This window comes from Rhamphochromis sp. 'chilingali' (assembly GCF_963969265.1).
Source record: "Rhamphochromis sp. 'chilingali' genome assembly, chromosome: 5".
Lineage (NCBI taxonomy): Eukaryota > Metazoa > Chordata > Actinopteri > Cichliformes > Cichlidae > Rhamphochromis > Rhamphochromis sp. 'chilingali'.
Window position 1 is genome coordinate 4,870,387 of NC_137932.1, and position 27,851 is coordinate 4,898,237.

The following is a 27,851-nucleotide window of genomic DNA, read 5'->3' on the forward strand; positions in this document are numbered from 1 at the left end:
CCAAGAAAGTTAAGGGGCGGATCCAGCGAGACAGCCGCGTGGATACCTCTTTAAAAGGCATGTTGCTATCACATGCTTCGGCACGGAAAGTAGGATGAGGATGTTCTTGTGGTCGTTATGTAAACCATATTTGTCACTTACGATTTAAACGAACGCGGGGAGACTTTTTTTTGTTGCTGAGGATTTCTTCAATTTGCGCGGAGGGAGGGGAGAGGACGGAGAAAGGGGGGTGCAGCCCACCCAGTCTGTCAGCGCTGCAGTCAGTCAGTCGTGTGGTGTGGTGTGGTGTTGTGTTTTGTGCTGCTAGTTGTTGTTCGGGCTGTGCGCGTTGTTAACGCCAAAGGGACGGACACAGACGACGTGTGTGCGGGCTGTTGAAACGCCAATTCTCGAGGTTTGCTGCCGTGCTGCCGTCGGGAGAGTGAATGGGATAAGAAAAACAGCCAGAGCAAAGCCAGCTAGTCTCTCGGAAAAGAGTGCAGTCTCTTCTTGCGAGAAGAGAGTTGTTTGCCTCGTTCTCCCCTCTTATTTTCTCTCTTCTCGCCGTATTTTTTTAAGGAGTTCCTTCGAGTGGAGAAACATCGGCGATATTCGTGCTCATTTCCTCCACTTGATCTGCATCGGTTCGCCACTCGGATGAGGCTGACTTGTCTTACCTAGCGATTTGGGGGGGAAAGAAAAAGAGGAAGAAGAAGTGGTCCTCACACCAGCGAATCTTTTTAAAATTTTGTTTTTTAGACGAGGTAGTCCCTGCTACAGAGGACCTAGGTTACGGTAAGTGACGGCTGCTCCGTACTATCGTTTCTCTTTCTCTCTCTGTGTGTGTGTTTTTTTATTCAGGCAGAGTAGAGGTTACATGGACAGCTTTGCTCTTTTTGTGAGTCCCCCGTTTTTTAAAGTCATGTCTGGAGGACGTTGCAGAGGTAGATAATGGCCATGATGATGGAGGAGATATTCACAGGGAGTGGTACTCGGTCGGTACTGGCCGTGTATAATGTGTGTTAGCGTAGCCCCCCCCCCCCAAACTCCCAATTTTCTCCCCCTTTTCTCCCCTTCCACCTCCAGCTACAGAGCTGGAGGTACAAGGGGAGCACCCATCAAAAGGTTAACACCGACTGGTAATAGTGCTGTTGTGAACACGTTGAAACAAGGTCAGAGAGAGGGACACGGCGGCCCGCGAGCTCGCTAATATTGTGATCATGTGGAAGGATGAGCAGATGGACACACCTGGCCGTCACTCGGTGTGGCTGCGCGCGCACGACTGCTTGCAAACTTTAAGTCTCGAGGCTTTTTTTTTTTCATCTCGCTCTCTCTTATTGCGACGTGCTCTCGCGTGCGCGTGATTCACGCTGGACCTGTTTTTAACGAGCTTCTCGAAGTAAACAGTTCATCAGCTGCAATCAAAATCAAGAGAAAAATAAAAATAAAATAATAGTAATAATTTCGTTTTTAATGACGAGGGGTCGTAATTGCTCCGACAATTAACCCACATCACAGTTTGCCAGTTAGGGCAATGGGCTCATAATAAATTATGTCACAGACGAAACCCCCCTCCGGAGGCTCATGCTGTCGGTGATTGATCTCCAGCAGTGTTGGGGACCGTTTGGGATAAGAAGAATAAGAAAGAACACTGATTGACTGGGTTTAAGCAAATTCTAGTATTTAACCAAACAATCTAGAAACTGCTTTGTGTAATGATGATGTACTAGAACTCCAAATCCTCCTCAGTATTGATTATACAGCTCACAAGCATATTTGAGTGGTGCCTAACACGTCCTTATTCAGTCACCTGAGCACCAGAACTACATGTAAAAAGACAACTTTATTGCTTTCAAGCTTCCACTTCTATTAAAAACATACAGAAGTGTTTACTGTTTGCAAGTTAATACTGTGGCTGTGTGAGGTGGAGCTACTTTAAAAATTCAGCTTGTGCATTCACCAACCAAGGGCTCCACTGAGATGAATGCAGTTAAACTTATTTAAAAGAAATAAAAAATAAAGCTGTGTAAATGAAATCATCTGAGAAGTTTAAAGGTGAATTGCCTTTTGCTGGAGCTGCTGAGACAAATAAGCAAAATAAGTCACAAAACCAAGTAAATGAGTATATTTTACAAGCTCGTTATGGAGTAAGAGTGTAGCTAAGTTTAGCTGAGGTAATCACTTTTTATCTCTGTTGGTCACTTACTAATCTAAATAATACCACGTCGGCTTGTCAGAGGAAGTGCAGGTTTTATTGAATCAGTCGGTGGAGAAGTTTCTCCACTGCTTGCGCGTTTAGGCTTGGTGTACACCACGAGTGACCTTTAGCCTCTGTGTTTCTTTCCCTTGTTCACACCATCATAAATGCATCCTGTTTTCTGCCGGGTCTAATTTTTTTCAGGTTCGTCTGTGAGCCTGTCCTGCAGTGTGCTGTGCTGCCAGGCCACACTGGTTTATTGTAGTTGATCATTAATCTATTGGAGTTTCCTCAGCACTCATTCTTCAGCCTGCCGGATCACTTTACCACTCTTTCCCTTTGATCCAGCACACAGTGCCCCACGCTTCACTTAGCAATCATAAATGTCATGAAATTTAATAAGGAAGTCTTTTTAATGACTCGCACCTAGACCTGTCATTAAATAGCCATGCAGGACTAATAACTGAGCCATAAAGGCAATCCGCTGTGAATTAGCAATGGATTTCTGCCAGCATACAAATCTATTGCTTTAATTATCAATAAAATACTCACTGTTGGAATCGTTTTGGAGTAGCACTATATATTATTTTTTGGATAATTAAACCATCTGTGCTTGTTTCTATTGATTTTTATTCCTGCGCTGTGTGTCATCAATCAGTCGTTCTAATCGTTTCAAATACTTTGGGCATTATTTTTATTTTCCTGCGCTGTTCAACAGAGTTGTCTCAAGCCGTTGTTTATTTATTAATTGATTTCAGAAAGACTAAAGATTCTGTCCATGTGTAATGATAATTTATCTAATTACTGCAACTCGTGATACTCTAAAAGCTTCATTGTTTCTAGGCTACCTGTTGATACATTTTATCAGATAAAAAGGCATAAAAATATTAAAGAAATTAAATCAAGCTTGACAAGAATAATATTTTTTTCTTTCTGTTTTTACTGAAACGACCAGACTTTACACGTAGAATAAGAAATGTTCAGACAGCTGTGATGGAGCTCAGGCTCAAAGGCCAGCCGGTGTGTAACAGCTGATTGAACTGTGAAACTGTGACCCCGGTGTGAAGGCTCAGCTGTGTGAGGTGGTGAAAAGAACAGGCTGTGACTTACTGTTAGTTCCTGAGCGATCCCATCTCTGTGATAATTAATAACTGCAGTGAAGTCTCCTCTGTTGAAACTCGCACTCTGTGGATGCACGTACCGACCCTGTTGCTGTGGAGCTGCAGGTATTTAATGAACTCAGAACCCTACAAACACCTGTAAGCAACAACTTCAGGTCCAGTTAAAGGAGCTGAAGTCAAATCTGGATTGGATTAACGGTGTTCCTCAGTAATAACCTCCTATAGACAGGTCTGTGTGTGCATCGTAGCAGCAGAGCAGCCACAAAACATAAGGAAGTTTAAAACTTGTTTCAGCTGCTCCCTTGTTCACAAGAGGTCGAAAAGCAGGTCTGACACAACCCTCCCATGGATTTGCGTGTCCACCTAGTCTCAAATCTGGGATCTTTTGGATGTTAGGCAAGCGTGTTAATCACTACATTCATTTCTGCTGATTTATGTCTATATTTTGAGCCAAAGCATGTATCCTCCATGGCTTATAATAGTGTGATTTGGACATTATCTGCAATAAAACAAGTGACCATTGTGAGTATGGTTACTGATGATCATGTGCCTTTTATGGTGACCCTCGGGCATTTATGATACCCACATAATGTGGTGTGTGTATGTGTGCGCATAGACGTGGCACTGGTTCAACATCAAAAAGCATGAATCCACAAATCTTTACATAGTTCCAGTTAGTTACATTACACTGTGGTAGAAAGTAACTAAATACAGTTTTAAACAATTAAAAAAGGTTTATGTAAAAAGAAAAACAATTTTGTAATCTTAACATTTTTAACACAAAAGCTCGCATCCTGTTAAAGTGTCTGACGACTGATGACTGTGAGTAACAAAAGCCTCTCGGGTGGTTTTATTTAAATGACTGTTTGAGGCCAGAGAAGAAAAACGATCGAACGTTTTAGACGTAAACAAAGGTTATGGGGGGGAAACAAAATCAAATTTGCGTCACAGAACACACACCTTCTCCCATGAATCATGTGATGACTCATCACTCTTTTCACTTATAACCCTTTCAAAGGAGGATATTCTGTAAAAATAAATAAATAATACTAATAATAATAAAAATACCTGCCTGTGTATACAACTGCAAAACAGTAGCTCCACCTTGACCGGCTATAACAGGAAAAACTAGAACTGTGATAATAGCCACAGGGACCGAGTACTTTTACTTTGCATGTACTACTTATGTGCCTTTTACTTTTTATATAGAGGACCTCAGCTTTTTATGTCATTTGTTTACAATATCCAGTTCTTACTTGCACTGATGTGTGATTGGACTCGACTAGGGAAGTGTAAACTGTGATACTGCAAAAACAGAGGGCTCAAACAGTCTCTGAAAAATCCCTCTGTGTATCTTTTTTCTTTTGTTTTGTTTTTTTGGTCCTGACCTTTGTTAATGGCTGTAAATTGAATTTCATTTGAGTGTGACAGTCAAATACTTTGTGTGCCCATATGTGTTTACACTGGCTGCCGTCTGAGTAGTTATACACAGGAGCGCCTTCCAATGACAAGCCAGATTACTGTCACGGTTGCTCGGTTTCATTGGGAGAGGCTTGTTTATGCTCATTTGCTGTCGTTGTCCTGAAGGAACCCTTTTACCTATATGCTGTGTTAGATTAATCGCATCTGCTGGACTCTTTTCTACCCCATTAATGCCCATTATTGCAAGTGTTAATATGCGTGGCGCCACCCTTTTACGGTTAGTGCTTAATTTAATAATTAACCCATGTTGGCGTTTTTACGACAGAAGCCCTGCCCTAATCGTTGAATTCATTTTCAGTGCCCCGCCACTCTCTGTGTCCAGTCATTCTGACACTTTTATGCCTGCCATCTGTATGAAATTTTAATGACCCAACAAGTTGAATTGTGTATGTGTGTGTTTATCATTAGGCTTAAAATGTTTCTTTTTTTTTTAGGACGGGATCAGGTGACCCTGAACCCTCCCTCGGTTATAGGGAGTAGTCCTAGGCTGCTGGGGCCTTCCCAGTGTTTTTTTTTATTGATTTTTTTTATGTTTGGTGTTTATACACCAGCCTGCATTTAATCGTTAGGTATTACTAATATCTGTGTCTTTTGTCCTGTCTCCCATCCCTCACCCCCAAACTGGCAACACTGCCCCTCACTGTGCCTGGTTTTCCTGGAAGTTTCTTTCTGTTTAAAGGGAGTTTTTCCTTCCCACTGTCACCAAGTGCTTGCTCATAGAGGGTTGTCTGATTGTTGGGGTTTTCGCTGTATCATTGTGTGTTCTTACGATATAAAACACCTTGAGGGGACTGCTGTTGTGATTTGGCGCTACATAAAACAAATTGAATTGAATTGTGTGCAGGCCTTTGGAGTAGCTAACACTTAGATCCACGTTGGACCGTAAGGACTGGGGTTTGTTTCCTCCTGCGTCTGACCAGCTTTGCTTTTCTTCATGAGAAAAAAACAAAACAAAAAAACCAACAGAACAAAAATCACCACTCACTGTTCTTACAGTCAGAGTAAAAAGATGAAGTAGTTTGCTGGGTTGGCTCAATAATTGGCCTCCATCTCTGTACTTGAGGCTCACCAATACAATGAAAAGAACCGCAGTGAAACGGACTCAAACGAGCTCTTTTGATTCTGTTTACTGAACCACCGAGGACCGACTAAATCTGCTTTCTGCACTCGGCTGTAAGGGTAACTGACGTTGAACCAGTGTGCATAATAAAACATTAAGTCTGATGGTTTTAAACTAAAATTTTTATTTTTTTCGCCAAGTGTTTTGACAAAAGGATGTGTCTGTTTACAGTTTCAGGTACATTTGTAATAGCTGCCGGTAGTGCAGCTTGCTATGTCTTCATAAGCGACTCTGACTGGTAGATATTATATGTTCAAAGGAACGAGAGAGCGAGCAAACCAAAACTGTAACTTTGAAGTGACACTCTTCACAAATTCTGCCTTTTCAGCTTCTTCATCTTTGAACTCTACTTGATTTGAGCCTTAACATCTAAGACAATTTTAACATTTGATCTGGAGAAGTGCTGTCGCCATGGTAAAAGCAGCATCCGATCGTTATTTGGTCCATTTGTTCATCATTGTTAATAAATAGTCCTAAATGGCTTTTTTGGCTATATTGTGTCCATCTATTAATTTTCTTAACTGCATACTCAAATTGGGGTCACATATTTGGAGTGAGCTTTTCTTTTTGAAGTAATAATGGGTGCAAGGATCAGTGTGTGCAGCTGTCTGCCTCTATGAGATCCGTGATTCAATTGGGTGCCTGATTTAAAAAGTTTTTCAACTTGGTTAATTCATAATGTAAGACGTATCTGGCCACCTGTTGGATGTCCAGTACTGACTTTTCTTTTTAGCTCTGCTCTGCTCTCCCACAGTCCCTTAAAGACATGTCCAGCTAATATTATCAATTGCTCTAGCTAGTGGTTAAATCCTTCATGGTGCGTTCTCATTTGCTGCTCTGGAGGATGCATTTGATTCATTGCTATAAAAATGGTGAAATTAAATGGCACCCAACTAGAACACATACCTGCACGCTGTTCTTGCAGAATGCCGGCCTTGGGTATTGAATCCTTCCGCTGCTTCCAATTCCTGTGGATATGATTATGCAGTAAAGGAGCTGCAGGTTTCTCTTGGCATTTTCCTGCTTTATTGTTTGCTGAAAAAACCACCCAGTTAGAATTTAGTTGATTTTTAGTAAACCTAAGGTGACCACAGCTTCCATTTTCCAAAAGGAGACCAATAACTAACCTTTTCTGCTTCTTTGTGTTTACTTTCTTTAATCGATTTACCCCTGTAAAGCACTTAGTGACTGTTTCTTGACTCTAAAAGTGCTTTAAAAATAACTCAAAGTTACTTTACTCACTTTTAAACAGAAAGTGTTTGAATATAGTCTCCAGTGGATGATCGTGCTGTTTTTTCCCTCCGGTGAACCAATCAATACCAACCTTCTTAGGTTTTACTTCTGTGTCCGAGCGGTATTTCCAAATCAAATCTTCACTCTCCACAAGTGGCTTTTAGAAAATGCAAATTGTCTTCCTGACAAATGATACCTGATTAGTTTTTTAAAGAACAATGCATCTGATTGGATAAGCCTCTCTTGAAAAGTTGAGGTATTGATTATCTGATGTTGCGCAATGTGACGCCCACTTGACTCGACTTTTCTACAGCAATGGAAAGACTGGCCTGTGACAGGCTTCCTGTAGAGGGTTTCAATTGATGTAATAACTTTGTATTCAGCTCTTGCTGTGTGTGTGTGTGTGTGTGTGTGTGTGTGTGTGTGTGTGTGTGTGTGTGTGTGAGATTCAGCCTCTTTCAGCCTTTCATTACCATTTCTTGCCATTAAATAAGTATGTTGTTTGTAATAAGTAGCAAAGCAGGTGCTCTTATTTCAGGTTCTGATTCTTTCAGATTGCATAACCAAAAATAAAAAAAATAATTCAACAGTTTTTTAAGCTTTCTGGAGCCTCAGTGGAAGGAGAAAAACACACCAGCAGACACTCTGTACAGACAGATAAAATAACAATAGATGAACTATGTTTTTAAGCAGTCAAACACTCGTTAAATTAATAGAAAAATGAAGAGTCTGCTTTTTTAATAAAAGTGTGTCGTGATAATTGAAATATCTGAAAGGGGCTAGGGAGCAGCAGATATAATTTTTGAGGCTGTGATGAAAGGAAAAATAATTTAAAAACATTTTAATTGTGTAGTTTAATTCCCAGCTATAGTTTAATTATTTAAATTTACACATAAAGTATAAGCTCATCAGCAGACAAGCTTACTTTAAATGTAGCAACTAATTAATTAATTAATTATTATTATTAATTTTTTTAAATAAGTATTTACACTACTAGAGATTAGCTTTATGTGAAAACCTGCTGCTGCACTTTTTAAAAATGCACTAGCTCACGTGTTCATGTGATGACCTTGGTTTGATCTAACAGTTTAGCTTACACTGGTAACACATATACATATCAGTCAGTTCAAATATAAATGTCTCAGTTTTGAATGCAGGAGTCTAGTGAGATAGATTTTAGAGTATTCCAGTAATTTGTCTGCAAATGACAGTATATGTGCTTATAGTTGGATCCGTAACTGTGCATGGTGGAGTTTGCTTAAATTTTCCTAGAAGTGAAGAAACATGTGGGTGGAACATTTAGCACCGTTTGAGCTTCGGACCTCCCGTTTGGAGCATGCCTGATTTTCCCCCTGCAGTTTTAAAGACATACACATCAGGGTGAGTGTAAAGAGGCTATATCGGTGCACCAGATGCAGACTGATCAGGTGTTGTACTTTTATATTATTTAACCCTTGTGCCACCATTTCAACTGCTGAGTTTCACAAAGGACTGCAGAAGAGATGTGTTTGCTCTATGGATGCTTACTAAAAAAACAAATTTGATAACCAGGGAGAAAAGTAGCTGAAAAAGGTGGAAAAACGGATAAAAAAAACCAAACATCCTCAATCACCCAGATTTGTGTTGTTAGGATTCAGGTGTGTGTTTGGTGCCTTGGTTGTTTGTTTCTCTGTTTTTGCCCTTTCCCCCATGACAGCAGGGACAGAGATGGGGCAAAAAAGCAGAGAGGGTACCCCTTACTTTTTGAAGTTTTCAAACTTATGGAGAAGGTAGATGGGTGTTACCCACTGCAGTCTAATTGGCTTCTCTGGTCTCAGCTCTTTATGGACAATTAAATGAAAAATGAAGGTCCTGCATGAGCTTGATTTAAAGATGTATTTTTGTGTAGACAAAGTGGAGTTTAACTTTGAACCTTATAAGCCTGCATGTTAATAAAAACTGCTTTAATACAAAAAAGTCGGGAATTAAAGTGAGCTTTAGACGGGTTTAATCCCCTTTACATCTCCATAACTTAAAGAACCTCAGTTAAACCTCATATCTCACATCCACCACACGGAACACTGTTGACTCATGGCCACGTCCTTGTTCAATCTTAATGAGAAATGTCTCTGGACGTATTTTAACAGTCTGGCGTGTTTTGGTCACGATAAGATGACAGGGGTGAGGCTCCGCGCGGTGGTATAGTGGGGAGGAAGGAGGGGGGCGGCAGTAGCCTAACGTCCATCGCTTTTCATTGTGTGTTTTATGTAATGGACCCAAGTTACCTCGCGTACTGCAGTTATTTAGTTTTCTGCATGTTTGTCCGTCATGGGAGAAGAAGGGAGGGGGGGTGGCGAGCGAGGCTGGTCCGTATGGGAACTGGTTCAGATTAACTTTCTGCCAATCGGTGGAAACCCAACCAGGAAGAGCACGCACACATCTCACAGGCAGCGCCACTGAACGTCCCCTCTCTCTTCTCTTCGCTTCACTCCTACCCAGCTCTCCCAGTTACGGAGCTCTGCCATCGCACCAGTCCGGCTCCGTCTCTCCTCCCCTCCCCAGCCCTCCCACACCCCCACCCGCTCGCTCTTCCCCGACTATCCGTCCGTTTGTCCGTCCTTCCCCGCAGATTTGTTCGACGGTTCCCGGCTCTGCTGGAGGAAGCGTGGCGGCGAGCCGTAAGTTACCACCTCGATCTTTTTTTTAAACACACATGTATTTTTTGGGGAGGGGGTGCTATCTGGCTGTGAATGTTTGAAGTTGTGTTCCGACTGCCCAGCCGTCCAGAGAAGGAGCGCAGAACCCTTTTTTTTTATTATTATTTTTTCGCTTCGTGCACCAGAAGCGACACACGGGGCTGCTGCTACGTGCCATAACCTCACAGCTCTCAGCTAGGACTGGGATCGGGAACAGCCACCGCGTCGCTGATCGGGAATCCGGTCAGAAAATGTGATCAGGAGGGGTGACTGCCCTTTATTTTTGCTTGGTGTGTGTGTTTGTGTGTTCTGGTAGCAACCCCCCCTCCACTCCCCTCCCTTCCTCAACCCGTATTTAGAGCCTGGCTGGCTACTTCAGATGGGCAGCTACGTCAGGCTGTACTGTATCCCATCATACTGTATTCCACGGCCACTGTATATAAATTTATATATATATATATATATATTAACGCACTTATTACAAATCTATCCAGGCATGCATATCTAGCAATCCGCCCTCGACATCCCTGCCAATGGTGTTAAAGCTCCGACTGTCTCGGAAGAAAGCCAAAACAGTAACGCAATGTTTCAGATTCTCTCAGGCTTTTATCTCTTCTTGAAACAACAACCCCCAACCTCCCCCCTAAAAAACCCCCCATCATGTCAGCGCCTCGTGTTGAACCTGCCCGTCACCACCGGCCCCGACACGGAAAATGTAAAATAAGAAGCTCTCAGTCTGATCCCAGCAGCCACCTTACCCAGCTGGTTATTTATTTTTGATGGGTGCTCTGTGGGGTTTTGTGGCTCTGCCTAAAAGTTCAAGGCAAAAGCATTTTTTTTTAAATAAAAGAGAGAGGTGTAATTACAGGTTTTGATGCAGGCTGATGAGCCCTTTATGAACGTGCCCAGCACAACTGTGGTAACCAAGTGATCTGCAAGGTGTGTCCTATCTGGTGTTGCCTTATTGGGCGGCTGTAATGCAATGTTTCTTTGACCGTTTTAGTGTCCTTGTTTTGACTTGAGCTTTGAGTTGCTCATCCAAAACGAGGTGATTTCTTTCCCCTGAATTTGAAGAGGCGAGAATTTTGAAGTATTTCATTGCAAAGGTGGAAAAAAGGGGGACTGTTGGAAATGTTTGGAGCGTGAGTTTTAAGAGGAGTGTAATTTTTTTAAAATTTAATTTATCCAAGAGTTAGTTTCAGGGGAAGAAGGGAAGAGTGCTTGAACTTTTCTCCTTTCCAGAATCCGGTTCTTTCATTTATTGTGCTGCAAAAATATTATTGTGCTAAAGTTAATCACTAACTGGTCTTAAAAGCTTGATTATTTAGCTTTCTTTTTTTTTTATTTAGTGCTGTATTTCCTCTGTTATGTTTGTGGTGTGTTTTTTCCAGCAGAAATTTCAGGGCATCCCCCAAAGAAGGTTTTGCTACAGCTAAGGGTGGGAAAAAATTCTAGAACTGAAATAAAATGACTTTTTTAACAGTTTTAACAATGGGCAGATTTTCAAGTGGCTGGAAATAGATTTGTGTAACACAGCGTGAACTGCCTTTAGTGCAAAAGGGTCAGTCACACTTTTTCTGGGCCAGAAAAAACAAAGATTTTTCAAGATATTGCAGGATAGTTAAATAGATGGTCACTCAAGGTTTCATTAGTTTTTTTGTTTTTGCTTTTGCCAAGGTAACGGATACAATTTCCTCCACACACACCAATAATAAGCCAAACTGAGCTCAGCTGAATATTATTTTTATGCCTTTGCAAGCTTTTTGGTGTGGACCTCCACAACAGTCCCAGTTTGTTATGTGGCCCCTTGGGGAAAATTAATTGCCCACCCCTGTCTCAGGCCCTTAGGGATAAAAAAGTGATGCTTTGGCTAGCTTTCATAGCGCATGACAGTTATTCTCAAGTGTACACTTGAAGGGCACACTTCAGAGGCTTTTAGCATTGCCACTAACACATAAAATGCCATGTAATCCAACTATAAATATTATTCATTTATTTACACGTATAGCTAATTTGGATTTTCTATTTTAAATGCCGTAATTACTCCCAGCGCTGCTGAATTTCTGTCTGAGTTGCTTGGCAACATCAAGCCGCACAGGCTGGGGTTTGTAAGGCTGGACTAGTTGTTATAATCCTGACAAGTTTAAAGATTTTCATGAAGAGATTTTCTTAGATTGCTGTCAGTCTGTAGAACAGAACAGCGAGGCTTTCTGCTGTCCTTTTTACACTTGTACAGACTGCCCCCCCTCACAGAAGAGATGTCTCTCTCTTCTTCTCTCACTTCCTCACTTTTACACTCTCAACTTTGGTTGTAGTTCCTCTGCCTGCGGTCTTCTCTCTCTCTCTCTCTTTTTTTTTTACCCCTTCACAGCTCAGATCCTTAGACTCGAGCTACCGGCCTCACAGCTGTAATTATTATTTAAGTCATTATTAAGGCATTTGACTTGTCAAATAATATACACAGAGAAAAGAAGGTGTTTAGTTAAACTGGTTGCTAAAAGTTAATGTTCCCAGCCAATCAGACTCCTCAGAAATCTGCTCAACATGCTCATGAATACTTTATAGCAAGCTGTGAAGCAGCAATAACCCAACATATAAATATCCTATAATAGTTATTTATTAATGATCTTATACTGTTATTGCTCTTGAAACATTTATTAACTGTTTATGCCCAGCTGTATGTATCACAGGAGCTTATACTAACAGACACTTGTATCTGTTTACAATTTCATCATATTGTTTTAGTAGTATTTAACTATTTAGTCATTGATAGTTTATGTTTACATCGAGGGTAAAGAATGGTGTTACTCCCACAGATGAGCTCCTTTTTTCTGGTCTTTCATCACACTGAGATCCACTTTGATTTTAACCTTGAGTCAGGTTGGTGTGATCTTGTGGCGAGTTATCAGATTTCACGTCGTATTCTGAAAGCTGGTCTCAGCTTTTCACCTGTGATTGGGTTTGTGTTAGGATTAACAAAGTCATACGGCGAGGCAGTTGCACTGCTTCGCATTTGTGCTCCAGGAAATTGAGAAGTGAACTTTAATGCTCAGCGTTAACACGCTTTGCTGTTTGTCGTTTAGCCTTTTGTCTGCTTTGTGTTTATTAATAACGGTTGACGTTGGAGGCCGACTCATATCTCACACTTATTGACTCGATATCAGTTGTGTAGCTTGATGCTGTTTAATCATCATTACAAAAAAAGCCATCTGGTTTGCTCTTTTACACCCAGAGTCACAAGAGTCCTGAGAAATCATGCATGTCTCATCATTAAACGAAAAAAAAAAAGATCCTGGTGTGTTCTCTGTATAATTGCTGAGAGGATCTTATGATCTGTTTATAACCAATTAGAGATGGAGTGCCGGGTCATTGATCTCCCAGCAGATGTGAAATTACTTCCTGCGGATCACCAGACCTAACTGTGTTTAAAGAACCAAATTGCCGTTCTGCCAGAAGGCTGCTGCACAAGATAATATGAAGCAGGTTATTCCTTGCAGCGTCTCCACACCTACAACTCTCAGCAGTGACCCCACATCTGATGGAAAAATTGCAGAATCAGGATAAATGCTTTGCTTTTAATCTGGACTCCGACAGATCGTTCATTCTAACAGGTTTAGTGACACTTAACAATTTTTTAAAATCTTGAAAGCAAATCAAATATGAAGTAACAGCACCACCAAATTTTAGATTTGAAGTTTGTCTTTCAGGTATTGAATTTCTGGTTCAGCCAGCAAGGTAACACCATTAAACCGATTACATCTTGTCTGATAAGCTCAGCCTGAAGTAAAGCAACCTTTGGCACAGCAAAGACTGGGAAGACACGCAAACACAAGCCATATCTGAGCTTATCGCGCCCATGGTTTTTAACTTTTATCAAGACAAAAGCTCTTTGTGAGGAGTGTAACATGGAAATGTTTTAAACTCCTCTAATGTCACATTAATCACTGAGTCAGAAAGTTGTCTTCAGTTTTCATTAGCCCTTGAGCCAGGATCTCTTGCACGCTGGAGTGTTGGACCGCCTTGAGGCTGCGCAAGCCCAGTCAGATTGTGGCCGACAAAATCCAACATGTTAGAAGAATCTTGTCGGGTTTCTACTGTTAGCGAGTCATCTATTGGGATAGAAGTTTCTGGCCTCGAACGTTTTCGCACCGCAGAGAAATCTGCATCAACCATCAGGCCTCTCGCCGCCGAGCGCAGGCACACTCATCTGAACAGATGCCTGTTTGACTCCATGTAGAATAAACTGGGGAAAACATTAAAAAGCTTAACTCTGATAATACTGCGGGTAACCAATAGAATCATTCTGATCTAAAGCTCATTTGGGGAAATGTTTAAACTTTAAAGCCAGTATCCTTGCACCTTTTAAAGCGAGGAGAATGGAGAGACGAGCAGGAGCTGTAAATATGCGTATCAATCGTCATTAAGGAGGATTTCATTATCCGATTATAGCTAATTATGGAAAATATGGTGTAGGACAAGAAGCTCCTGTGGGTCGGGAAAAAGAAAACCTTTATTTGATTAACAAAAAAGAACGCCCAATGATGGAAAACTTCTAATTGTGTCTTGGTTTCTTTTCCTCGCGGTGCAGAATGTGTCTGCAGGGTTATTAAATGGAGATATTGGTCTTTAAAAGTTTAACCCGGCTCATTAGCTGGTACACGATCGTGCATCTTTACCTTTTCCCCGAACACTAAAAAGGAAAAGTAATGATCTCTGTACGGGCATTATTTTAAAACGCAAACATACAGTGTGTGAGTCACTCTCTGCTTGTTTGTGTTGCAGTTTTACGCTGAGCGCAGGGAGAGTTTTCCGCAAACACTTTCTGGCTGATGCTAATTAGGTTTAATTGTTAAATGATTTCACGGTGGGCTTTGGGAATCATCACATATTGTGTTGTATTGCAGATGGAAAGATTCTCTTTCTTTACATAACACGGGCGCTTAGAAAAGTAATGGGAAGCTGGACACCATCCAATTTAAAACGGCTAAAAGTGTCACATTTAAATGGGCTTCAGTTTATTTGCCTTATTTTTCTCTCACTTGCACTTATTGTGGTCAAAGATGATTTTTTTGACATTTTCCTGCCAGACTAAACACTGCAGACTAAACAATTGGCCTTAACAAGCTGCTGCTTGCCTGCTGTGTGTACATGTGGTGATAAGGCAATGAGCACAGTGAATGAATGGCACAGTGCATCAGTTTCTCCAGTGCGACACAAACCCGTCATAACGAGAAGATCCCAGGCACACGCACAAAAGTTGCAGCTCGCCATATGATCTGATTACAAAACCGTTCAGCTGAATCTATTCATCATTAAGTTTCTTTATGTATTGAATCAGATGTTGGATTTAAATCTAAGCTGAGGGCTTATGCAAGATAGTTGGTATCTTTGTTTTGTGTGTGGCTTGTTGACTTCTGCTGGGTTTTTTGGTTCTTTTTTTTTATATCCTGTCTAGCTTTGTCTCGTCTTAAGTTATGACTGTTGAAAACATTTGAAGTAATCTTTGGTCTCAGTGTCATCCCTACTACACAGCATAACACTGCCTGGTCTGACCGCGCAATGTGGCAGAACTCAAGGGCTGAAATAGATCTCTATGGATCCAGTTAAAGTTTTTTTGGTAAATGATTTGAATTACTGTTGACAGGGAAGTCTTTTTTATATTGTGAGCTACCTCCCAATATCCACCATGTCACTAGTAACCTCTATATTGTTGGGCAAAGATAGCCTCGTGGTAGCACTCGCCCTTTTGTATGGATTTTTTGCCGAAATGGAAAAGCCTAACTAAGAACTACAAGGTAAAGGTTCATGTAAAGTACTGTAGAAAAGTCTTGGGCTGCCCTTAAAGGAGAGCCAGACTTCCTTGTCATTTTTTTTTAAACCTGGCCTTTCGCAAGTTTTTTTTTTTTTTTTGGACATTGACTGTTTCACCACTCATTTTCAGTCCAGTCCTGACCATTTTCAGAGAAAGTTTTGTTAGCCTCTTAACACTGACCTATGAATCATTCAAGCTTAAAAAAGACACCCTAACCCGTGTTGTGTCTACACATAACAACTTGGCAAAGAACCAGTTTTAAATTGTACTTTTAGGCACTTTGTTACTAGCCGCCTATTGCAGAAATGCATAATTTGTTCCCAGTAGCTGAAGTGCCAAAGATATCACAGTTTGACAGGCATAAAATTGTATTTTCAAATCAACAAGGTGATTCCCAAAGAACTATTGGCTAAAAAGTGCAGTGTGTTTGAGGAAACTGGACAAGTGGTGGGCAAAATAAAAAGTGGCAAATGTGTCTACAGTAGATGGAGGTCGTGCCCTTAAGAAGCAGGAAAGAAAGAGCTGACACAGGACCTGAGAGGTGCTTCAGTGGCCCTTCAGTTTATCCCATCTACTGTTCACTGAAGCCTCATCAGAAATGATGTCAGTGCAAGGGTAGCTGTCAAGATGCTGTTCTTAAAGGAGGGAAACAGAGAGAAGACTAAAGTTCTTGTGTCATGTTATCCAAGTGGTAACAGGTCTTACAGAGTGAGGAATCCAAATGTAAAACTTTTGGCCCAAATCAATATGTACAGAGGAGTTCAGGAGAGAGGTACAGCAGTGAGTTAACTAAAACCAGATGTGAAAAACATTTGCTAACTAAAATTTAAAAAAAAAAATAGACATTTGAAAATAATTAAAACGAACTGAATTTATTTAGTGAAAAGTAACTAAAAAAAAAAGGAAAATAAAATAGAAATATCCCTAGTTTTGGTATTTGTTAGGTTGGTCAAGCTTTAATCAAAACTTGCCTTATGAGGCTTTGATGGATGTATTTATTGGAACTTTGGATTTCTGCGAAGACTGTGAGGCTTGTTTTTATTCAGTGTTTTTAATATAATAGTGTTTCTGAGTTTCCTAAATCTTGCCTTTACCATATACCCTCAATACAATAATAATAACACTAAAATTAACACTGAAACTAATAGAAACTAAGCTAAAACGAAACATTGTAACACAACGAAAATTAAACTCAAATGAGGAAACTCACTTTTGGAACTAGCTGAAACTAAACCGAATTAAAAGCAAAAATCAAAACTAAATAAAAATCAAACCTAATTAGAAAATACAAACTATAATAACTCTGGTGTCTACAGGCATCAGTACACAGTGGAGTCTCTGTCATGGTTTGGGGCTGAATTTCAGCCAGTGGTTTGGGGAATTTTGTCAAAAATTTCAAAAGGAATTATGAATGTAGAAGAAGTATCATCAGATTTGAATCCACCATGCAATACCATCTGATTGGAAATGGCTTTTTTTCAGCATGACAATGATCCCAAACACACTGCCAGTGAAGTTAAAGCATACCTGGATTGAAAAGCACATGGAACGCAGCCAAACAAGAGTTTTGAACGTCCTTCAAGAAGAAGTCTGAAGAAACCATAAGAAAGCTTGCCTAAGAGAGTTTAGCTTATGTTGAAGAATAAAGGTGTTTGTACCAGATTTGTTCATGTTCATATAAATTGTTTCACCTATTTCCTATTCTCCTGCATAATATAACAGAGGAAAGGCTTAAGACTTGCACAATACTTTATAAGACTTTGTTTAAAATATATTCTTGTTTAGAAAGTGGTTAAAATACTACGACACCCTACGACTAACCCTTACTGAGTTAAGGCCAGGGATTGGTTGAGATCTGTTGTGTAAGAGTAGAAAATCAGCACAAAAGTGGAGTTTTGACCACTTGTTCATCTCTTCTCTCTAGGCCACATAGACAAGCATGTGATGACTCACGCAAGGCAGAAGGGTTCCCTTGGGCACAACCAAAGTCCAGAGTGGTGGGACAACAGCTGCCTTTGGCCACATGGTGGTGCCATGGACGGCGCCTGGCCTGAGCGCACACTGCGATTTGGCAGGACAAAGAAGATAAGCGAGGTCACTAAAAAAGACAGAAACATGGCCAAGAGGATGAATGACAAGAGGGAAAGAACAGAAAGATCAGAGCAGAAAAGAAAGGTGGACCGGAGGCACGTCAAGAAACGGGACAGGAAAATGTACCCTTTGCGAGGGAGGGCTGGGAATTCAGAAAGTGAAGGACTCAGTTGCCATGTCCTCCTGACCCGACTGGAGGAAAACATTCGTGAAAAGCAGAGGTCTAAGGAAAGTAAAGGAAAGGATGGCCGCAGACGATTATCTCACAAATCCAAGTCCAAAAAAAGGAAAAGCAGTGATGGAAAAGAGGAGAAGTCGTCACCAAAAAACAAATTAAAATCATGCAGTGGAAGTTATAGCAAGAGTATTCGGTTGGGAGTCTTTCAGCCACGCAAGCGGAGACTGGCTTCTCTCAATGCTGAGGCGGTAAACAGCCTGCTACTAGAAAGAGCCACTGATCCCCAACCAGCAGCCAAACAGGCCAAGAGACAGGAGGAACCCATAAATGCAGGGGCTTTCCTGGATGCAGATCCAGTGAGAGGTGGTGTCTGCGGAGGTCTTAAGGCTTTGCGAGGGACCAACACTAAAGGCTCCACATCTCATGAACTTGAAGCGTACCAAAGCTCTAAGCCTGCCAAGAGGGCCAAAGTTAGCCGAGGGGATGAAAGTTTGGGGATGAGTCAGGAGTGCCTTGACGCTCCTGCACCCAGACGGTTGGCTGGACTTAATGCCGCAGCCCTGCTGAAGCTAACCAGTTCCTCTGCTACCAGTAAACAAAGAGCAAAGGCTGCACCCACAGCTACTGTTACTTCAGACTGCAAGACTCCCGTCGTGGGCCCGACCCAAAAGTCGCACTCGAGGGCCAAACTTCAGCACAAGGGACGCACACAAAAGCAGAAGGGGAAAAAGATCCCTCCCCTGCACAGTGGCTGCACAGCTTGCAAGAAGGCAGGCTTTGAGCCAAAGGTGGAGTGGGAAACGGGTGGCTGCACCCATCGACTGACAAAACCGGGCTACCAGTCACGCAGTATGCTAGCATACCCACTGAAGAAAGTGAAAGAGGAACAGCTGGAGACTGAGCTGAGCCCGTACTACTGCTTTCCTGCAGAGCGCTCAATGGACTACTGTCACGGCTTGGCCTTCTTTTTAGGCCAGCAACCCTATGGAGAATCAGACGATCAGCCACTTAACTCAGCCATGAGCCCTGTGAAGCGCGAGTGCCTAGTAACCTCACCATCGCTGACACATTCCCTACCACACACAGCGCTCACCCTGAGCCCTCACCCCTGCCTCTGCACCGCCGACCATTGCTTCTCCAGCTATTACGTACACATCGCCCACCCCACACACACTGGAACAACTTCAGCCACCATGGCCCCGCGACCTCTTAACTTGCCCCCATCTAGTTTGTGCCCTAGCCGAATGAGCGGCTCCAAGCTGCTGGGGCAGCAGGTGTCACATACATCGGGACTAGCCCACCCCGCCTACTGCAATTCTGTGGCTTCACCCTGTTACGGTGACGCCTGCGGGATTAGTGGGTATACCTACAGAGCGATGGCTCCTGTCACCAGCAGGGGTTGCTCTTTTAGCACAGGATGCAGTGGATGCACGCACAATATCAAAACAGGTGAGTGGATTGACCCCCATGCCCCAAGATTTGGTTTCATAAATGTTCAGTATTAATTGCTGATTATTAATTATCACCGTCTTAAGTGGTTTTCTGAGGCCACTTGAGGATTTGCTCACAATGATGGCAAGTTCTTTTGTGATAACACTTCTTTGATTTAGCTGTTTTTTAGCCTTCTTTGCCAGTATTATAAAATAAACCTTTATTCCAATAGTTAGACATAAAGCTATTACTTAAAGACTCTGAAGAGTCCTTTGTTGATAAATGATATGCCTCAAGCCAATTGTGAAATCAAGCAAGTGGAGCCTTTCTGTTTTATGTAGTCCTTTTTTGTCTTTTGCCATGAGCTTTTAAATTGCCTGCAGAATGAGGTAACTGCTTTAGATGTGTGTGGCTAAGGAGCTTTAGGCTTATTGTAAAGTTTTCGGTTACAATGTGTCATGTGTCATGTACGTAGCTAGACTGATAAAAGAAGCAGGTTACTTTTAAGCAGAAAAAAAAAAAAAAAAAAAAAAAAAAAAAAAAAAAAAAAATATATATATATATATATATATATATATATATATATATATATATATATATATATATATATATATATATATATATATATATATATATATATATATATATATATATATATATATATATATATATATATCACACACACACACACACACACACACACACACACACACACACACATACACACACACAGTGGAACCGCGCGACTTACGAAATTAATTTGTTCCTGAAGATCTTTCGTAAATCGAAGCACCCATTGCGCGTTTTGAGTGAGGCGATGCTGAACGATAGGCTATAGGCTAATTGCTAACTAGAACAACAATACGTCGTTCAAGTGAAACAGCGAAGCGCTAGTACGGAAGCCGAGGGGTTGTCACATGATTCGGAAGGCTTTGTGGGCATTGTAGGCTCAGCCAATCAGAGCCAGCGGATTTCGTTACTACAGAAATATTGCCGTTCAGTCCCTTTGTAATTTGAATTTTTCGTGAAACGGGGTATTCGTAAGTCGGGGTTCCACTGTATATATCTATCTATCTAGCATGAGCCACATGAACCTTAAATTATGTGTGTGTATATATAATTTAAGGTTCATGTGGCTTATGCTAAAGATAAGTAGCCAGCTGTGTCATCTACCATTTGATGGGGTTCAGAAGTTCCTTTGCTTATTGTTACTGTCACCTTTTTGTTTCAGAGGGTTACCCCTCCCCTCAGGGTGATCACAACCCTTCCCTTCTGGTTCCCCCCACCATGCCCATGTCCAGCTGCCCTCTGTCCAGCGTGCCCACTTCCACGCAGACTAAACCCCACCTACTGAACCACCTGTCTGGACGAGAACAGCCCCAGGCTAGGCTAAAGCTAGCCAAGGAGTGCCCAAAGAGCACCAAGCCCTCCGGTGACTCTCTGTCCGTGGGCCGCGCACAGCTATCGACAAAGGAGTCGCCATCTGTGCCAAGCCTCAGCAGCACCAAACAAAAGAGGGTCAGCCGCAGACGTGCCACTAATGGCTGGCTACCTGTTGGAATGCCCACAGAGAGGGAGGTCTTCATCGCGGTAGGTTTTTTGAGAGTCCATCTCTGTACGATGAAGATGATCAGCATATTAGAGAGCTTCTTGAACGAAGGAAAACCTTCTCTATTCCAAATACCTGACCAGTGGAAACCTTAGCATCAACACAACTGCCTCAAGGACAAAGAAATTGTCTCTTGAGGGAAAAGTTAATTGTGTTTTGACCATACAGCTTTGTGTGACAGATTCCTTTTTGTCTTTATAATGAGAATTATATCTTTCCTTATTGTGTTTGCGCGCTCGTGTGTGTCTCAGGGAGAGGATGAGACGGCCCTGCGGCAATGTTACGAAGGAGTCGAGAGGGACGGTGAAGTGATACGTGTGAGAGACTCTGTGCTGCTACGATCAGGCCCCAGGAAGAAATCCCTCCCATATGTTGCCAAGATATCAGCGCTGTGGGAGGACCCCAAAACAGGTAAAAAAAGATCAGGAGAAGGGGGGAGATTATGATGCGATACAGTGGTGCATGTGTATTGATGGATGACCGGAGGAACATATGGCCAAGCTTGTTTACCTCTGTGTGTGTGTGTGTGTCTTAATGTGATCCCTCAGGAGAGCTGATGATGAGTCTTTTCTGGTACTACCGACCTGAGCACACACAGGGAGGCAGAGATCCCAGCACACACTGTGAGGTGAGGCAGAGATTTGGAGCCAAGATGTTTGTGCAGACAAACAGTAACAGCACAGATCTGTGTGTATGTTAGACAAGAGAAGGTACAATCAACATTCATCAAATAAAAACACTTTATTTGATTTACTCCATTAGCGAAGGATTACGTAATCAGTATCCTCTAAGGAAAAAAATGACACCATGAAGTGTGTGTGTGTGCGCTTATGTGTTGTGTGTAAGAATAGATGAAGTCAAAATATATAAAGTATAGCACTGTGCAAAAGTCTTGAGCCACTATTCGTTTCTATATATTAAGCTAAGAAAATGGGACATTGGTGCAGCAGTTTATTGAAATATTTGCAAGGATAATAGTTCAGGTTTCTTGAAGGACATTCAGAGTTCTTCTTTGGATGTTGGCTGATTTTATTCTCTGTACTCTGTTACAGTGATCCCACACTGCTTCAGTAATGTTTAGCTCTGGGCTCTGGGGAGGCCAATCCATGACTGACAGTGTTCCACTGTGTATGGTTTTACTGCATTAGCAGCGTGTTTGGGATCATTTCATGGAAAAAAGAAACAGTTACCAATCCAGATAGTATTGTATGGTAGATTTCTGTTCATAATTCCATCATTTATGACAAGATCCCCAAAACCGAAGGGCCAGATGTATCTCTCGGGTCCTGAGTCTGGTCTTTTTCCAGTTTTTAAGGACATGGCTTTCAGATACATGTCCAGTTTCCTCAAATCTTTTAAAGGCATACTACACACCATGCTGACATGTGTCACATGTTCAGCTAATAGCTCTTTGGGAATAATCTTGTTGGTGCAAAAATACAGTTTTACAGCTGTCTTATCTTTGGCGTCTTTTGATTCAGCTAAAGAAATTGAAGCAAATGATGTTTTTTTGCAGCAGGCTGATAGTAAAAGAGTGCCTAATGTTAAAATTGGTGCTTCTCTAAGTTGTCTGCTATGTGCAGACTCGAGACAGGCTCATCCCTTGAGTTAGGTGTCTTTTTTATGCTTGAATCATTCACAGGTCAGTGTGAACAAACAAAAAAACCTTAATCATTTACTGAAAATGGTCAGGTACAAGGACTGGACTGAAAGTGAGTGAAAAAGCAAAGAAAACTTTGAAAGATCCTTAGAAAGCCTCGAACTGTTGCTCAAGACCACTTTAAAAGATGATAAGAAAGTCTGTCTCTTCTTGAAGGGTGACCCAAGACTTTTGCACACCACCGCAGCCATGAAATTTATTCTTTATTTAATTTTTATCACTTTGTTTAAAGATAATGCAGTTTTTATCGATGGAACAGTTTGTGCTCGTGCAACATGTGTAAGAAAATTATGTGCAATGAGGAGGCTACTGTCGCTGCTCTGCCCTGAAACTGTGGATAGTTAGTTTGCTCTTCAGTCTGACCATAAAGCCCAAAAATGATATCTCTCTGACCTCAGACGTGCACAAGCCAAGAACAGGAAAGATAAACGATTTTACTTCTAGAAATGTTCTTTTTACAATGGCACGTGTTGAACAGAGCAGGATTTTGTGTGTGTGTCTTTGGCAGTACATAAGGTAGAAACAAAAAGGCAAAATCCTGTTGCTAATGAACAATTATAGTTCCCACTGTGCTCTTAGTACAAAAGTGTAATTTTGTCATTATTCGCCGAGCACAATAGGAAACGCTTAACAGAGATGTGACTCTTCACACCTGCTGTTGATTTCAGAATGAGATTTTCGCCTCTCGGCATCAGGATGAAAATAGCGTGGCCTGCATAGAAGACAGATGCTATGTTCTCCCACTAGCCCAGTACTGTAGGTAAGTAACGAACACGGTAATTGTTGCTAGAAGAAAAAGTCTTTTCACAAGGTTTGAAGTTTGAAATGAACAGCTCAGCTTTGACGACACGTGGAAGCTTTTTTTTAAATCACACACTGGTGACACTACAACTGTTAATGAATTTGCAGGAACATGAACACTTACCGTGATAACCTTTGTGAAAAGAAGAAAATGAAGGCAGAGAAGCAGGAAAGTTGCCTTTTAATTAATTTTCCTCTCCCTTCCTAGATTTTGTGCCTTGGTGAAGCGGCGTGCTGAAGGTGCCCCGCCTGGCAGTGCCAGTATGGTGCCCTGCCGCCCCGACTTTGCCCCTCCTTCCCACCGCTGTGTGCCCACAGACGTCGACCCCGAGTTGGTGTATCTCTGCCGGCACGTCTACGATTTTCGTTACGGTCGCATCTTGAAGAATCTGCAGTAGAGGGTGGAGGGCTGTTGCACCTTTTGAATTAATCGTCAATGAAGCACCGCCCCATCCCGCACAAAGAAGAGGGAGTGAAGGGGCTGAGGGACTTTTTTTGTTTTGTTTTGTTTTTATCCAGTGAGCACCTCACAATCAGAGGGAAGGGGGTGGTGATGGGGTGAGGTCGTCTATTGGGCCAATACAAAGCACAGATCCCTTTAGCTGGAATGTGGTAGACAGAGCACCAATGTTTTCTGGTTTTGGTTTTGGAAGAGAAAGGAGTGATAATTCATTCTTCAGATCAGATTTTGTTTTTAATTTTTAAAAGCTTCCACCACACTCTGAGGTTTCAGCCTCCAATCGCTTCCCTGCCAGAATTGCTGAACGCCAGGCCGAGCTGGGCTGCTGTCAGGACTGTGTTTCCCCTCAAGCGTCTTAGCACAACAATCATGTTTGTTCCATTTGTAAGCCAGTGGCTCAGGGATGGTCCGGCACAGAGGCGCTGCTGGGGAACACAGGCCTGCGCTGTCCGCTCGGCGTTAACGGTGCTCAAGCAGCGAGAGTGAAGGAGCAGCTAATAGAGAGTGTCGTCTCATTTCTCCCGATTTCGAACCCGCATGAGTCTGCGCGTGCGTGTCAGAGAGAATGGAGAGCAAGTGTGACTCCGGGGTGAATGGATAACTGTCGCCATGTGTGATGGTTTTTTTTTTGTTTTGTTTTTTTTTTAAGGAAGCTTTCAGGCAATCAAAACCAAAACAAGCAGCTTCTCTTCTCCTGACACTGACCGAAACCTTTTCATCTCAAGTGATGAGCTGTGCAAAACTAAAATGATTGCACCTGAACGGGGTTCGTGAGACAGTCCTTTCCCTACTAGACTCGAGCAAACTAGAGCAGGGCTCTTTTAACTTTGTTTAGTACGGACCAGTGACACTAAAATGTCTCGCGATAGATTCGAACCAGTAAAAAAATAAACACACGTGGTGAAAGATGTCGAAGCAAACTGTAATCTCAGCTACTTGAAGAAGAGGCTCCCTTATGGGTTTTTGGTGGTGTCGTGTATACTTTTTCACATTTACTCCTGTGACTTGCCTTATGACTTGCAGGGAGAGCTTCAGGCAGCTACGTCTCGCCACATCAAACACTGAAGCGGTAGAACAGGGTGCACCTGCAGTCCTTGGAAGTAGGGTTTGGTTCAGTCTACGTGGCTCTCTTACAAACAGTAAAAGGTCTGAAAATAGTGGAGAACATCTTTTGTACATTTTTACAGCAAAAAGTTTCGTTGGCTGTTCGCTCGGCAAAGAGAAAAGCATGAATTTGTCAGCTTAGATGTGATGCGCTTGGCATTTGTGCACCCTCTCTCCAAAAGAAAGGCGGATGACATTAGCTCCCGATTGTTTTTTCTGATCGCCGATACAGCTCAATACCCCCTCTCTGCCAAGATAAACCAAAGGATGTCTCACGCAAGCCAGAATTCCCGTCTCCACCCTCACTCCTCTCCGTCAGCGCTTCTAGTCCTCACTTCCTTGTTCTATTGCACTAATCCATTCCTTAATTACTACACATGCGTTCAACTTCCAGCTACTTAATATTGACGCCGGGTGGGGTGGGGCTCACTGTATATCATTTCTTTGTGTGTGTGTGTGTGTGTGTGTGTGTGTGTCTTTTTTGTACCTTTGTAGAAGGAAACCGTGAGGATGTCGTGGCTGCTTTTGTCAGTGCAAACTGTGTATTTCTATTACTTAACCAGTAGAGGAGTCAAGTCAGCCAGCCAGCGTGTTTGTCATATAACCCGATGCTCGACATGTTGAATCATGGGATATCGCTCGAGTCATTCCATCCGATTTGTCAGTCAGCTCTAACGTACCTATATAATTATACAGTATATATATATATATACATGTATGTATCCACACTGTCAATGTGATTAGAGTTCAAATAGGCATCTGGATGGAGGCCTGACCCACTGTGCGGGCAGACGTAGCACCAAGCTGGAGGGCGTTTGGGTGGAGGTTTGGAGGGGCAGGTGGGCTATTTTGATACTTGTAAGTTGTGGCAGGTTTCTCACCACACTCTTCTATCGCCTTAACCTCGCAAGCGTTTTTTTTTTTACTTGTGAGTGGTGTCGGAGTGCGTGATCGTGTACCTTTAACGGCATCAAGAGTAACCAGCTGCTTTCCCACGCAGCAAACGCCCCGTCCTTCAACGTTGGGTAAAGCCTGCAAAAGTTTTGACACACTAAAGCCATCCTGAACTTTTTTTCTCTATTTGAGCCGCACGAATCGTGACCCAAGACAAAAATCAAATCCTGATTATTGGGAGGTTTTTGCTTTTAAGTTGTTATTATTTCTATTAATCCCCAGATTCTTCAAAGAGGTAATATAAATAGATATATTCTCCTACTTTACGATTTCTCCTTATTAGGGATATTTTATTATGTCAGTTTCCTAAGATGGTGTATGCAGTATATTTTTAGACTTGCTATTTTTGGAAAATGAACGTAACTAATCGAGAGGATATGCATTATTTTTCTGTTTATTTCAGGTGAGTTTCAAAAACAATGAAATGTTAATTGAAATTTGACCAAATGGGGGGAAAAAAAACAATTAATGGGGACTGATGTATGACCTGAGGTTGGAGATAATAGGCCAATGGAAATCTCCCATCCAGCCAACTTCTAATGAAGTGTAGATATTTGAATCCAGGAAGCACCGGGCACTCTTTAAACAGACAGCCAATGCACAGTGTAGTATTTTTGCAAGATCTGTAATGATTATATTTAAAGTAAGAAAAAAATATTTAAATCTAGTAAAACATATTAAGATTTAATTTTAACTTATTTGGAAATACTGTGTCTAATTGATGAACTATATCCTGTTTTCTTTGTGCTCCAGGATAGAAAAGATTTCTGTTCATTTGTAACAATAGAAATATTATTTAGAATTTTTTTTTCTTTAAATTATATCATTTTTAATTGGGTGGAGACCACAGTGAAGCTCACGCGAGCAGGCAGGGGAGAAAGCGCTCGCATGAAAACACGGGCTCGTGTTTTATCAGAATTCCCGTCTTTACATGCTGGAAAGAAAAAAAGTCCAACCTGACCTCAAGAATGGGGGGGGGGGCAACTCTTCCAGGTCACATGCCGTGTGGAAGAATGTGGCAACGTGGTCACCTGAGCTTTTATTGATTGGTCCTATTAGGGGAGAGACTGATGGGACACCTGAGACAGGACAGAATGCCCCCTGGGTTTCAAGGAGAAGATCCCCCTCGGATGCTGAAGTGGGACCAGTTTTCATCCTCTGAAACAAAAGTCACTGAGGGTCAGGAATTAGGCACTGTGTGAAAATTATTAGATTAAATGAAGTTTCTCTCTCCTGCATCAGATGACCACTCTTGCCCTTCTCCCAGATGTGCTGTTACATATTTGGCCCCTAGAGGGCATGAATCAGGTGTTGGAGAAGCATGTAGAGGAGTCACAAGGCCACATCCTAAACCCTTTCAGCAGCTTTTCCTTTTTTTCCTGCCCCCATTTTTTTTGAGTACTAGGAGAGATGCAGAGACTTCCTGGAAAATTAGATCAAGAAAGCTCAGCAAGGAGGCTGCTCCACGTTTTCCAGCCAGATTGTGTGTAGCTATCCACTCAAGTGAATTTCCTCCAAGCACCCCACAGGCACATCCTTCTTTAACATGGCAACAAGGCAGGGCAGGAAGTTTGTACGTGGCGTCCACAGTGGCGGGGTCACACACTGAGTAACCTGTGCTGATGCCTCACAGGAAGCGTGTCCACAGAAAGAAAAGTACCCAGAGCAACCCCTGAGATTCTGCTTTCTGTGTGGTCTGTATTGATGCTTATTGTTGGCGTATATTTTGGGTGGGGGGGTTACAAATTATAGTGAAAGGTCTAGATATTTTTGGAGTAGAGAAGCAATGTGTGTATCAGATTATTGTCACTTTGTCTTGCTCTCTGAAAAATCTCTTGGAATTTTTTTGTTAGTTTGTTTTTCTGAAGAATTCTATAACATCCCGACTGATTTAATGTTCGATTCAGAGAATATTTATAAATTTTAAGTCCTTTGTGAAAATTC

The 27,851-nt window shown here is 41.9% G+C and overlaps 1 protein-coding gene across 3 annotated transcripts; it reads left to right on the plus strand.

Annotated features, from left to right (window-relative positions):
* The first annotated feature begins 72 nt into the window (after nt 1-72).
* Nucleotides 73-27,837, plus strand: LOC308396783 (bromo adjacent homology domain-containing 1 protein). 3 transcript variants are annotated; one of them, XM_080882350.1, is made up of 8 exons: nt 73-774; nt 9,611-9,789; nt 17,544-19,337; nt 20,551-20,909; nt 21,180-21,339; nt 21,477-21,556; nt 23,257-23,348; nt 23,598-27,836. In XM_080882350.1, exons 3-8 carry the CDS (start codon nt 17,564-17,566, stop codon nt 23,785-23,787), a joined length of 2,655 nt encoding a protein of 884 aa, XP_080738476.1. In that variant the 5' UTR covers nt 73-774; nt 9,611-9,789; nt 17,544-17,563; the 3' UTR covers nt 23,788-27,836. The 3 variants fall into 3 exon arrangements, with proteins under 3 accessions (XP_080738476.1, XP_080738477.1, XP_080738475.1); XM_080882351.1 differs by lacking the exon at nt 9,611-9,789 and having other exon boundaries at nt 23,598-27,837; XM_080882349.1 differs by lacking the exon at nt 73-774 and having other exon boundaries at nt 9,460-9,789.
* The last annotated feature ends 14 nt before the right edge of the window (nt 27,838-27,851 follow it).

What these genes read in the sequence shown, in the direction of transcription:
- LOC308396783 (XM_080882351.1), top strand. Translation starts at nt 17,564, where the DNA reads ATGACTCACGCAAGGCAGAAGGGTTCCCTTGGGCACAACCAAAGTCCA. An exon ending in CACGCACAATATCAAAACAG is followed by an intron (nt 19,338 to 20,550) that starts GTGAGTGGATTG and finishes TTTTTGTTTCAG; the next exon opens with AGGGTTACCCCTCCCCTCAG. An exon ending in ATCCCAGCACACACTGTGAG is followed by an intron (nt 21,557 to 23,256) that starts GTGAGGCAGAGA and finishes TGTTGATTTCAG; the next exon opens with AATGAGATTTTCGCCTCTCG.